General features: G+C 40.3%; 1 protein-coding gene across 1 annotated transcript in view; it reads right to left on the bottom strand.

Moving 5' to 3' along the window:
- The window catches only part of odad2 (outer dynein arm docking complex subunit 2), a 41,245-nt gene extending 32,297 nt beyond the window's left edge, over positions 1–8,948 (bottom strand). The window contains exons 1-7 of the mRNA XM_010737323.3: positions 8,849–8,948; positions 7,591–7,825; positions 7,065–7,222; positions 6,518–6,698; positions 6,216–6,322; positions 5,633–5,769; positions 3,445–3,561 (exon numbers count right to left, since the gene is read on the bottom strand). Coding sequence (XP_010735625.3) covers positions 3,445–3,561; positions 5,633–5,769; positions 6,216–6,322; positions 6,518–6,698; positions 7,065–7,222; positions 7,591–7,825; positions 8,849–8,942 — 1,029 coding nt within the window. The 5' untranslated portion in view covers positions 8,943–8,948. The remainder of the gene's footprint in view (positions 1–3,444; positions 3,562–5,632; positions 5,770–6,215; positions 6,323–6,517; positions 6,699–7,064; positions 7,223–7,590; positions 7,826–8,848) is intronic.
- Positions 8,949–12,875: the final 3,927 nt, after the last annotated feature.

The raw sequence follows: 12,875 nt of genomic DNA on the forward strand, positions 1-12,875 counted from the left end.
ACTTTATTAGGCTAACCAACCTTCTTTAATTCTATTATATGTGAAATGGACAAAGTCCATGTGCTTACACAGAAGGGAACACTCCAAATTCCTTGACATGCCACAGTAAAAAGTAATATTACAGGTGCCTTTCTGCATCTAAAAACAGACAGATACTGTGGTAAGCAGTGCTGACGCCTGCAGTTTTTTTTAATAGTAGGTGATTTTCAATCATTAGCACTTTTCCTATTTCTTCATTTGTCCTGTTTTTGCAAGAATTTCACTGCTAAAACCTAAAGTCCAACTATTTACATGTGTTGGGGGGTAAACTTGTATCTAATTACTTGATCCATATTGATGGAAAATCAGCAGGGCAGCAAATCTGAAGGCACTGGCCATAAAACATCTGTCAGTGGCAAGATTGGAGCAGACTCTACTGACTGATTATGACAGTGACGCAGTCTATATTAATTTCAGGATGTGAATAACGAAAACAACCCGGGGAGTTTGCTTTTCATTGAGCGTCTTGTGCATGCAAATACACAGCATGTCCAATTTCCAATCATGCTGTGATGTCAAAACGAATCCACAACACTGAACGGAGAAGGCGAGTCTGCTTCCTCCCTGCGTTGCAGCCCTCGTCTCCTTTGGCTGCCTCTGCTCAATTGATTGAGGCTGTCTAATCTAATAGAACTGTTAAAAAAGACCTGCTTCCTCACATTGGAAACGAGCAGATATGTTTGGAGATTAGGTGTTGTTATCTTTGGCTATCGCCTTCCAAGATTGGGCTCTCGGCGTTGCAATCAGGGAACTGAGCCGGAGCTACGTGAGATTGTATTTCTGAAAGACGCCGCTGCTATTCTCAAATTAAAACTGGAATGGATCATGTCCACAAGAATGACTGCAATTACTTAATATCTCAGACATAGGATGCATATTGCACCATTTGATTGCTGTCGTCAGCAATCAATCAGATTAATTTCAAAGCAATTTTTTAAATTGACCCCATCATATGAAGGTTATTAGCTCGAGTAGGGGCAGAGAGAAAATATGAGAGAGTTAAACTAAAGTTACAGGACACTGCGAGGCACATATCAAAGGAGTTAAAGAATCCGGCAGAAAAAGACCTTGACAATGATTTGTGCCTCCACACACTCTTTCACAGCAATTTTTACTGCGGCTGTCCATCATTTTTAGGTTGCTCAGATTCAAGGCATCACACTTCACACAGGAGTCATAAAACATAAAAGCCTGCATGTCTTTTTTTATATGGTTCAGCCTGGCACTACTTATTGGTTTATTAAAGTCTTTCATTAACCCAATAACAGCGTTCTATTGCACCTTTAGATCTATCATCTACCGTAAAGATGTGACATAGTCAGCTGTGACAGCTGTATAATTTCATTTTAATTTCAAAGATGGGTCCAAAAATCACGTCCTCATAAACTCTTTTACTACTTCTGATATACAGGATTACACACTCAATAGTTTACTCTGCTATGAGACACTTTACAGTTACACACAGAGGAGCATTGCATTGTGGGCTAATGTCACTCACAATGCTAACATGCTGATGTTTAGCCAAGCGACAACTTTCATGGCTGTGAAGTGGAGCCAATGCAGAAGTGCCAAAAACTGCAGCCCTTCTTTATTCATCCTGCCTCAGCTCCACCCGCGATCCACATCTCTGCCCGTTTTTAGATTAGCCAGAAGGCTGCAGAGGCAAGACTGCCAACGTGGCGGTGGCCAGAGCCATCACAATTTGATCTTCACAATGGCTCTTCTGAAAGCTATGGGTGATGTCATACTATGTCAGTGATTTATAGTGTCTCTGTGTTTTGCAGATATAACATTCTACCATACTGACTGACTTTGTTTACCTTGCTAGCATGCAAGCATTTGCTAAATAGCACTTCACACAAAGCACAACTGAGTTTGATGGGAATGTTCAGTTAATTTGTTTATTAACTAAAGTCTTAGACAAATGAACATTTTGACCTGATGATGGTGCTAAATGAAAGTCAGGATATCACCAAAGTCCTAAAGATTCAGCCTCTGGGGACTATGAATTGGGGTTAGGTAACTGGACGGCTATATTGTTATCAATTGGTTGAGTCTATTGGTGGTTGATTGATTGATTGATATTTTTAGGCAAGTAAGAGCCATTGTTTAGTGACAAATTCGTTAAGTGTGCTAACCCAGTAGCACAAAGAGGTCAACAACAGCAGAGAGAGACAGCAGAGAATAACAGGGTGTAAAGATATATGTATGTATATTTTCAGTGAATAAGGGTTTATTTTGATTAAACCAGAGTTGGTGATTGTGAGAACATGTTGCTCAAGCCTACCACAAATGTCTGTGAAGAATGTATGGCAATCCAGCCAATAGTTGTTGAGAAATTTGGATGTCTGGATCAGTGGTGGACCAACCGACCTACATTGCGCTCCATAGAGCCATGCTATAAAAATGCATGAAAACATTGAGCATTAATGGACACAGCAATGGACAATGCTGACTGACTCAATAAGAATAATGTTTTGTACGATTTTTTTCTGTCTTTTGTCCCAAAGGTGCTTCACATGCAGAATAGATTTGTGAAATCATTTGGCCCTTCAGAAGTCAAATAGTTTTGAAAATGTCAGACCCTTTTGAAAATGTCTGCAAGTGCTAATACTCTGATAGATGTACTTCTAATTCTTCTTTTGACAGCAAGATATGCACTATGGGTAAACAATATGGTTCTGAATTAAATTTACACTTTATTTAGCTTAAAAACTGTACACCTTTTTTAAGAAACAGAACCACACAAAGCAGAAGGTGAGTAGTCCAAGGCTTTGATGAACCTGTGATGATGCCACATTTTCCAACAAACATCAGTGTAAGTCAGAAAAAAAAAACCTCATATTTTTAAATGTTTAACAGATTTTTGGTTGCAGCTGGAATCTATTATTGAGGCGATTTGTTATGTCGTCAAATTACAAAAGCAGGAAATAGCACTACTGAATAAATCACGCATTTTTCAGTGTCTGGAATGAGTATGTGTGTGTGTGTGTGTCTGGAAATTAGTGTGTATGTGTGTATGTGTGTCTGGAAATGAACATGTGTGTGTTTGTGTGTGTGTGTGTGTTGAAGATGTGGAGGGTGGGTAGGATGGGGCTGTGCTGTTTTGATGTTGGAACATGGAGGAGGTCGCTTCAAAAATTCTTCAACACAGTGACAACCAGACACTAGCTCACTAGCGTGGAACAGCACAGACACTGATTACACAATTCTGACTGTGTTTACAAATGTGAGTCACACGGCATCAGGGATCAAATACAAGATTTAGAGAGAAGGACCCTGTTCATGGGACAAAGAGGTAATTCAACGCCCACACATCTCTGCTCCGAGAGCTCAAATTCAAGGCTAGGAAAAGGAGGTCCTAATGTGTTGATGATAATTGCATCTGCCTGTGTTCCACTGTACCTGCTTGTTTATGTTCTCAGCAAAATGTGGAGATCTGCTCGTCAGAAGTGTTACCAGGTCTTTGTATGTATCACTTGTTCGCTCGTAGCCACTCTCCTCCTGTTCCTGTTTTATACCCTGTGAAAACAAAGTGAATAACAGCTTCATTAATTCTAAAAACCACAATTATAATGTGACCCACATGTCAGCTGGAATAGCTGAGGTTAGAAAGCTCAGAGTATCTCCAGGCAGCCTCAAAGAGGAAGTGTAAAACCATGTAAACCGCTAAATTAGGTTTAAGACACTACTGCTCTTTGAGGTTTCATTTGCATCAATGTCACCCGTTCGGTTTAAGGTTGTAGTTTTTTCACCTTGGACCGAACCATTGCCAGGTGAAGAAACAGAGGCAGGAAACCTATGGCTTGTCAGCAGGAGTGAAAGGTGCTGCAGCGTGCAAAATCCTATCTTAGAAATGATTGCAAACACATTCAGAGAGATCCCTGGTATTTGGCATGTATTTAGAAGTTCTAGAACAGTACACTTAATCTTTACGATTGAAAGACCAGTGTGTAGGATTCAGTAGCATGTAGAGGTGCAATTGTGTGGTTGCAACCACCTATATACCGCTCACCTCACCCTTCCCTTCAACGTAGTTTGCAAAAAACGCAAAAAGGCCCTATATAGCCAGGAATCAGTTTGTCTGTAGAATAAATCTTTTAATGTCACATGTGCAACTTTTAAAAGCTCTATTTGGATTTTTTCTTTTTTTTATCATGCAGATTTCAGGTACAATCATGAACGCATAAACTTTATGACCTGATCACAATTTAAACACAGACCTGTCTTACTCATGCTACAAACATTTATTACGTTAAGAGACTTCAGTGTGTCAGAAAAAAATATAGTAACAAGATTTTGTTGTTGTCAGTATGTTGTAAACAAACCTAACCATAACCCTTTATTGGATTATGGTGCACTGCACATGCCCAGTGTCTAAAGATGTTGGATGCAGGATACACTGTGCTCTACGTTTTATTAATGGGTGTGGTTATCTTGTAGACCACTGTACTACTAAAGGCTCTGCCCCTTCCAGCTGGAACAACCTACAGAGGGATTTAAAAATGTCAGAAGCGATTACTCTTGGTGAACTCAAGTCAGTTTTAAATCATCTGGAAAATAGCACTCTCAGCCGATGCCTTTCCTACTAAGTATATTGTTTTTAACTTTTTTTTAATAGTTTTGGAAACTCAGAACTGTTATACTTTTTAACTGCATACTATTTTGTACAATAAGACAGTTGTCAGACAGTTTGATTTATGGCTGTAATTGTGTTTTTTTTGCCCTCTTTGCCAGCTCTCTCGAGGGAAGAGATTTGAATCTCAACAAAACTTTTACCTGGTTCAACAAAGGAAACAAAGAAACACTGGAAAATGGAAAAAATGCCTGTCGATCAATGAGACTGACTGCCGCTTCGATTCTTGTGTTTTGAATTTCAGTGGTCTGGATTTTGTTTAGATTTGAATCACAGATTGTACTTTAAATTTATTTTTTGAAACTTAATATTGACGGGAGATTAATACACTTTGAGAGGTTCAAACTGTTCGATGAGTACTAAATGTTATGCTGTTTTGTGGCTTCTTCAGTCATTTATCTGGATAAATCAATACCCTGAGAGACGGCTGTAGCACTGACACTTTCACATTTCCCTGCTTTTCTGAGAATACATGTCAGGATGTTTTATGAGTCACTGAAAATAGATACTCTGGTCAGATAAACAGATAGATGAATTCTGTTGATGGATAATTGAGATAATTTAACTGAATGTTGATATCAGATCGGTATTGTGACAGTTGTTGGGGAGATGGAGCAATAATCATAGCAACACAGCAATATAACAATGATGTTATAGTTGTTGGGGAGATGGAGACACACAGTGACTACATTTGGTAAAGTCTACATCTTACACTCAGGATTTATGACTAAAGAAAAGTCCTGAAGCCACTTGAAAATAAATCTTGTCAAAATCACTGGAGCATTGCATATCCAACATACAGAGGTGAATTTGCTTATCACTTAACTGATAAATTGTTCTATCAGAAATGATTTGCCAGAAAATAACCTCCTAGAACATTTTCTCACACAGAGAAAGAATATCATGCTGACTGTTGCAGCTAATGTAGTCCACAGTGCTTCATCCTCCTTGTCTTACCCCGTTGAGGAAAGCTCCGGCGGTGCTGCGGGTGATGTAGAGGGTCTCAGTGTCACAAGGCTCAATCACAAGGTAACAAATTTCACCATGCACCTGTCTCCACGGAGGGGCGCGGCAGCCATTTGAGAATTCATAATCTGAAAAGAAGAGCATAAAGAATCTGCTGAGGGAGAAGGAAATAGTGGAGCAGAAAGAGAAATTATCACATGAGCCTGAGATATGATAAAGAGGATGACATAGTACTTCAAGCAGCTCAGGTCGAAGACAGGATAGGATAAAGCCATAGATTCACTTGTAATATAAATCACCCTACACAGTGACACAATCATATTTTAATGCTAGTTGGAAGAATATTTTCATGGAAGGTGTCAATTCAACCTGAGAAAAGGGAACAAATCAAATCAAATCAGGCGTATGATAAATACACTGCAGTGAAGCAAAAAACACATACTGACAGATATAATGACTTCCATGTCTTTTGTGGCGGCGGAACGCAGACTTTTTATACTTTGCAATATCCAGCATTAGTGTTAATAGCGGTTGCTTTCCTTGCAATCCACTGAAATGTGGAGATAATTCAAACCTGATGTGTATCGAACCGACTTCAACACCCTCTTTTCTCCTTCACTACAGAGCTGTTTCAACAGCTCCACCTCGTTCTTCACCGCAGCGGGGTCAAGGCTGACTTGTCTGTAATGAAAATATAAAATGAGAAAACAAAGTGTTACAACAAAATCTAATTTATTCAAAGCTCCTCTTAAACCCTTTGCCTTTTCCAATCAAAAACGACCACATGTCGCAGTAAAACAGGTATGTCTGAGTGAAAGAAGATAGCCAGATAATAAACTCAATGCCGAGGGAGCTGGAGATAAAAGAAACACCTACTCTGATATCTCTTGGAGGCACTTATTGAGGAGTTGGTTATCCATATTTTGGAGCAACAGGAACAGCTTGACCTTCGAGTCCTCGCCTTGATCTTCCTCTTTCACTTCAGTATGGGCACCTCCTTTCTGCAGGACGCTGGTTAAGCTGGGACCAAGAATCTTAACCATAGGGTCTCTATTTCCTGAACAACAGGGAGGTTAGGTTTAGTGAATCTTCAGATTCAGAGGTTTCCAAAAACGTTGATGTGAGTCGGGTTCATTTCGACCTAACAATACAGAGGGCCTCTTTTTTTTTTTTTTAACAAACTAAGCCAACTAAATCATGTATTCTTCTGTCAGACAAATACATACCTTATCTATTTTTGGCAGGGGCCCTAAAGTAAACACATATCTGTAAAGAATTACCATTGGCAGCATAATTGGATGGTGGTAGAGAGTAACTAGGAGGACCAACAAATTAAGTATGTGGGTTATGGAGGTATGCTGGTGGCTGGACTACTTGGGATGCAAATTCAATTCAAATCTCATCCTGTGGTCATCATGCTTACCTTCTAGACACGCTCGAACCTCCTCCAGCTTCTTATCATCGGCCAGATGAATTAGTTTAGAGAGCTGGCTGAAGCTGCGTGCATAAACATTAGGAGGGGAGAGCTGCAACAATGGGTGCCCTTCACTGTCTTTCTCATGGGACTGTACATCTGAGTCACTAAGGAGAAAAGAAAACAGAGAACAACTTTAAAATTTGAGTTTTATCCCTGTTATGACTTGTATTAGATTATAAATGTCAATACACTTCAGAAAGATCAGTCTGTATTTTTGTTTTTGTTCTTTTTTGCTTCCCAGCTACAAGATACAAAGCTAACCGCACACTGAAAGTAGACCAGAACTTCTGATGAAATAAAAAGGAATGTACTCAGTCTAACTGAAGCTGAAAAACAAATTAATTATAGCCTACTGCTTTGAGTATAGCCAAGGTAAAATACATTTGGACACCATGGTGACAGCATATCCTGCACAGACACGTAATACTGAAAGCACTGGCCAGCCAGCTGCCTTGCTCATGATTAGTCCAACCTGATGTCATAGTCTGTTTTGAAATCAGATGCCACTAAAGTGGTACTCCACTGCAGCGGCTCCTCAAACACATGCTTTGCCTCCTGTGGGTGTTGGGAGTTGAACTGCTCCACAAAGCGCAGGATTTCTTTCAACAAGGACTCATTCATTGGTGTGAACTCCAGTTTGCCAGTACCAGAGCTGGCTGAGGTCCACTGGACTGCCTTGGTCAGTGATACCCCCATAGCATCTGAGGCTAAAGATTAAAACAAACACAGTGTTAAACAGTAGAAGGCTTTATTCAAACTGACATGTTATCAAGTTCAACGTGTGGAAATACAAAGAAAAGGTGCATTTCAGAGCTGAAATAATTCATTAATTTGAAAGAAAATGAACTACTCTGATGAGATATTGTCATTTTGAAATATTTAATACCAAATATGACCTAATCACAGCTTCTCAGCTGTGAGACAATTCGTCTTGGTCTTATGTGATGACAGCCAATATTTGGGTTTGGACTGCTGCTCAGACAGAAGCGCTCTATTTTCTGATATATTACAACTAAAATGATTAATTCAGAACATAATTATCAGATTAACTGACCATGAAAAGAGTTACTAGTTTGCAGCCCTAAAATATTTTCAATCATAATTAAACCAACTATGCTTTATATGTGTGGAATGTATGCTTAATCCATTAGGAGCTCACTCCAAGCCTTAAAAATATAATATTTGACAACTCTGGAAACATTGTTAAGGTCCTCTCCTCAGACGTTTGGGATCTTCAGAATAGGTGTATCCGCCCTGAAACAGTTTACAAACCATAAAACATCTTTGCCCTAAGTCTTCCAGACCTTAACCTGACTAGCTATAAACTCCCTCATTTCAAGCTGAGAGTAAGTTTTGTCAGACAGCAGACTCACTGGAGGTCTAACTTTATCAGACTATTCCAGCACACCGGTTTGTGAGGAGCTGGACATATGTTACCTCTCATTTAAAGCGTGAATATTAAATTAAAAAACCCGTCCGCACATGTTGTGTTTATGCTCAATACTGTATAGAGGTTTACGGTAGCTTTTTAAAAGCCATTCAAACGATATAGTTTGCATATTTTTCGTTATTTGCCAGGTTAATGTCGACGTTTAGACGGAACACTGCGTTAAATGTGCTCACGGACGCTGTAGCCTGACTATAACCATGTTCAGCTCTTCTTCATCAATAAAACAGACGTTCAAATCAATATGTGTTACGTCTACGTGTGTATTTAAGAGCAAACTCACCGTGTGGTTCAAGTTTCTCTACGGTTTTAAAACTTTTACCGACGGTTTGCAGCCAACGGTTTCCATGGAAACCACACGCTACCTCTTCTGCCATATCCCTCCGCCCGCCCTCGGTTGCTATGATACAGTCAAACACAACGGAACGCGACTTGGGTCAAAAATCACCAAACCCAAACTGAAAATGACAAAATAAAACTAGGCTAAACCACAAAGTGGAAGGAGCTCTGTGACTCAAAGGGGTGTAATGACTACACAGAAGCTCTGCCATTAATATGTTATTTCTTAAAGCTTCATTATTTTAAATATTGTATTTGTCTTGTGCTTATATAATATAGGCAGTGGAATGCAGGGTGGCATAATTTTGAGGCAAAAAAAAGGCAAGTGGGCAAAAAATGTACATAATGAACAAAAATATAGATAAATGTGCACTCAGCAATTGCAGTCTACTGTTGTAAAGTCTATCTTTGGATATTCCGGTGACTTGTGACTTGCATGGTCAGGGACTTTAAAATGACAAGTCAAATGTTGTCACAATAATAAAATCCCTGTATGCTTTCCTTTTAGCGTATCCACATAACCGCATATTTGAGAGCCTATTTCCTCTCTCACTACTGGTTTGGCACTGCCCTGCAGACAAACATTGGCTGGTGAAAACAGTCTATTTGGGTGGATACTCTCTGTTTAGACACCGCAAGTTCACTCAGTTCAGAGTTAATAAACCAATCAACACAGGTATCCTTATTCATGACATGGAGGTGCAAAGGTAATAAACTCTATTCAAGTGGAAAAGACACTAATAAATACAACATTGTACTTTCCAGTGTGCATACTGGCCTCTACTCTCTCTTTCTTTGTATATAATTTTTCTTAATATCAACTTGTGGTTCACGACAACCACTTTACATGGTGGCATATAATTACAATAATTTTTCTAATTATATGCCACCATGTAAAGTGGTGGCATATAATTACTTTTGTAATTTGTAATTAGCACTACAAAAAAATCCTACTTTTGACATTTTATTGTACACACTGAAACCACAGTCGCTCAAAAGTGTTCGGAGAGAGAAAGAGAATGTTACCTTCAGGCCCCACAGTGTGTTAGGCAGCTTGTATGGGTTTAAGCATGCTCCCAGACACATGATTCATAAATGGGGTGCAGACGTGTTTTCATTCAATGTGATTAAACCCCTTCCCTCTTAAAAAGCAAATTTGTGTCCTTATTGTTTGGCAGCTGCCCACCCATGATGTCCTAAGGCTGACTTAGAGAAGGGGTATCTCATGGCCAATGAAACCACTGATTTCCTCTAGTACTTGCCTTGTTTGGCTCACTTGTCTGCCAGGAGCGCCAGTGGCGCAGAGACCTATCCCTTTCAGCCTGGCGTGCATGGTGGCACAGCAGGTGGAACTACTTTGTCTCCTAAACTATTTGGATAAGTTGGACTGAGCCTGTGTGTAAATCAATCACCAGGGAACCCCAGGGGGGAGGAGAAGTAGTAGCTCATCTCTAGTATCAAGAGAGATCATTCTGGATGTTGTTGTTGTTAGAAGAGGGGATTTATGAGTTTGCCTCCCCCTCCAGGTATTTTATTTGGAACAAGGGGAAAGCTGTCTAAATTAAGAAGCATTGAGAGTCTGCAACAGGGTGCTGGAGCTGTGGAGGACTGAAGGCAATGGAGCTCAGACACACCGGTGAGTGAACTCAGACAGAGCTGACGTAAGGTGTGTGTGTGTGTGTGTGTGTGTGTGTGTGTGTGTGTGTGTGTGTGTGTGTGTCTGAGTTTGCCTGACTGTGAGGCAGTATGTAAGGAAAAACAAAGTAAAGAAGGATGGAAGACAGAAAGAACGGAAAGGGAAAAAAAGCAGGATAAACGAGGGTCTTAATACATCTGACCCAGGGTCTCATTAGCGAGCCTAATTGCCGTTCGTTAAAAGGGATTAAATGAAACGCTCTCCCCAGCCTGGGTCTTTTACAAAGTAAAACAAATATGCTCAGAGCTCAAAAGCACCTGCTCCCTCTTAGATGTTCTTTGACTAAAACTTAATACAGCATAATAAACACAACTACTCTGCATGCTATTTCTCCAATGCTTGACTTCAGTCACTGATTGAACTGCATGGAAACACGCTGATGACACACAGAAAGGTAGTGCTGCCTGGGTCTCTGTACACATGGACATCATGATTGCATCCGTTCACAGTGTGTCCAACCTCCACAACACTCCATTAACACTCAGATTAAACATACACAAAAGCAGCGCGTGAGTAACAAGAGTGATGGTGAGGATGTGCGCAGACCACCGCTCCTGGTTTGAAGGGAGCTGGAGAGCGTATCTCCTGCATTTCCCCCACCCTGGCTTCCAAAGAGCCCTGATGTTTTTACAGGCTTTGTGTCAAATCCAGTTGAGCACGGCTCATGGCCACGCGGTTAAAGCAGGAAGGGAAAGGGGCGACACCGGTCATTGTAATGAGCACCTGTGAGATGTCGCACTAGTCCATGTGAGGTTCTGAAATAGAAAACAGTAAAACGGACTCTAACAGGAGGCTGTGACCACATCCCTCGCTTGTAAAAAATCTCCCGAATAGCGCCTGTCATTTCCCAAAATCCTCTGTGTTTTTAGGCACAAAGAGTAAGGGACAAGTGTCTTTAAATGGGATTCGGCATGGGTGACTTGTGATGGACAAGAGCTCTGGAGAAATGTTGTACAACTTTTTCCAAGGAGCACTTTGTGGCACATATTTGGTACTTCTCAATGTAGCCGGGATCACTGCTAACAAAGTTATCGATCCTTTTTCTTTAATCCTACAGACAACGATGAGATCATTCATTGAAATAGGCACTAGTACAAGAGGCCATTGGAAAAAAGCATTAGGTTCTGCTCAAACTGTAAAGAGCATTAATGGAAGCAAAGACAGCGGTGCCAAAGGTAACTGATCATAATTATTCCTAATAGAATAGCCTGAAGAATATCTCCATTTGAACTGAACATGATAGTCTTACCTATCAAAATAAGAGCATTCTCACACTGCATGGTAGCAAAGTTGGATCACTACATGAAAATTAATCAAAATCTGTTCTAAATGAGTCTCAGCAAACCGAACCTGTTGAGAATGGATATTTTTTGCAACAATATCATTGCTTGAGCTTCTCATGGACACAAACCTGCAATTGTGGCTTTCAAATACTGTGTACAGTATGTATTTCAAGTGGCGATCGCTTAGTGCCAGTGCTTTCTTTGGAGTGGATGGGCGCTTGTCAAATATAGAAGTAACTCAAGATTTATAGCCATAGGGCTTCTGGGGAAAACCAATGACACAGTCTTCATGTATATGACTTAAAACACATTGCTTATTTTGGTTGAAATTCTGCAAGGCGACACTTGGCTCCTCTTGCGAAAATCACCGAGGCACTTTACAACAGCTTTTAAGTATTTCCAGAGATGCTGAATGAGCACATGTAACCACAAAACACATCTTAGAGAAAATCATATCACCATAAACTTGAGTATTCCCAGGCTGATACCGAGGGGCTCACACAGTGTTTTCTTTAAATCTGCAGGTTATCATTTAATGTAAAAATAGTAACACAAACATGGCTACATGTTAACAACAGAACCTGGAATTGCTATGTGTTTCAGTACAGGAGAGATCACATTTTAGTGGCAGGATTTATATAATGCCTTTATTTTGAGAGAGACAAGAAATGGGTTAAGAGAGAGAGAGAGAGAGAGAGAGAGAGAGAGAGAGAGAGAGAGAGAGAGAGACATGCAGCAAAAGACTGGAATCAAACCCAGTCTACTCCGCAAAGGACCCAGCTTTAGTAGGTGGGTTGCACAGACCAGGGGCCTCATGTACGAATACTTGCGTGGATTTTCACGTGAAACTTGGCGTACGCCAAAACCCAGAAACTGTCGTACGCACAAAAAAATTCAGATGTATCAAAGTGTGCGTACGCATGGATCCAGGCACGTTTCTTTTGTACTTCCCAATCAACATGGAATTGAGCGCACATGCAACTCCTCCCTGT

This window comes from Larimichthys crocea, chromosome XXIII (assembly GCF_000972845.2).
Source record: "Larimichthys crocea isolate SSNF chromosome XXIII, L_crocea_2.0, whole genome shotgun sequence".
Taxonomy (NCBI): Eukaryota; Metazoa; Chordata; class Actinopteri; family Sciaenidae; genus Larimichthys; species Larimichthys crocea.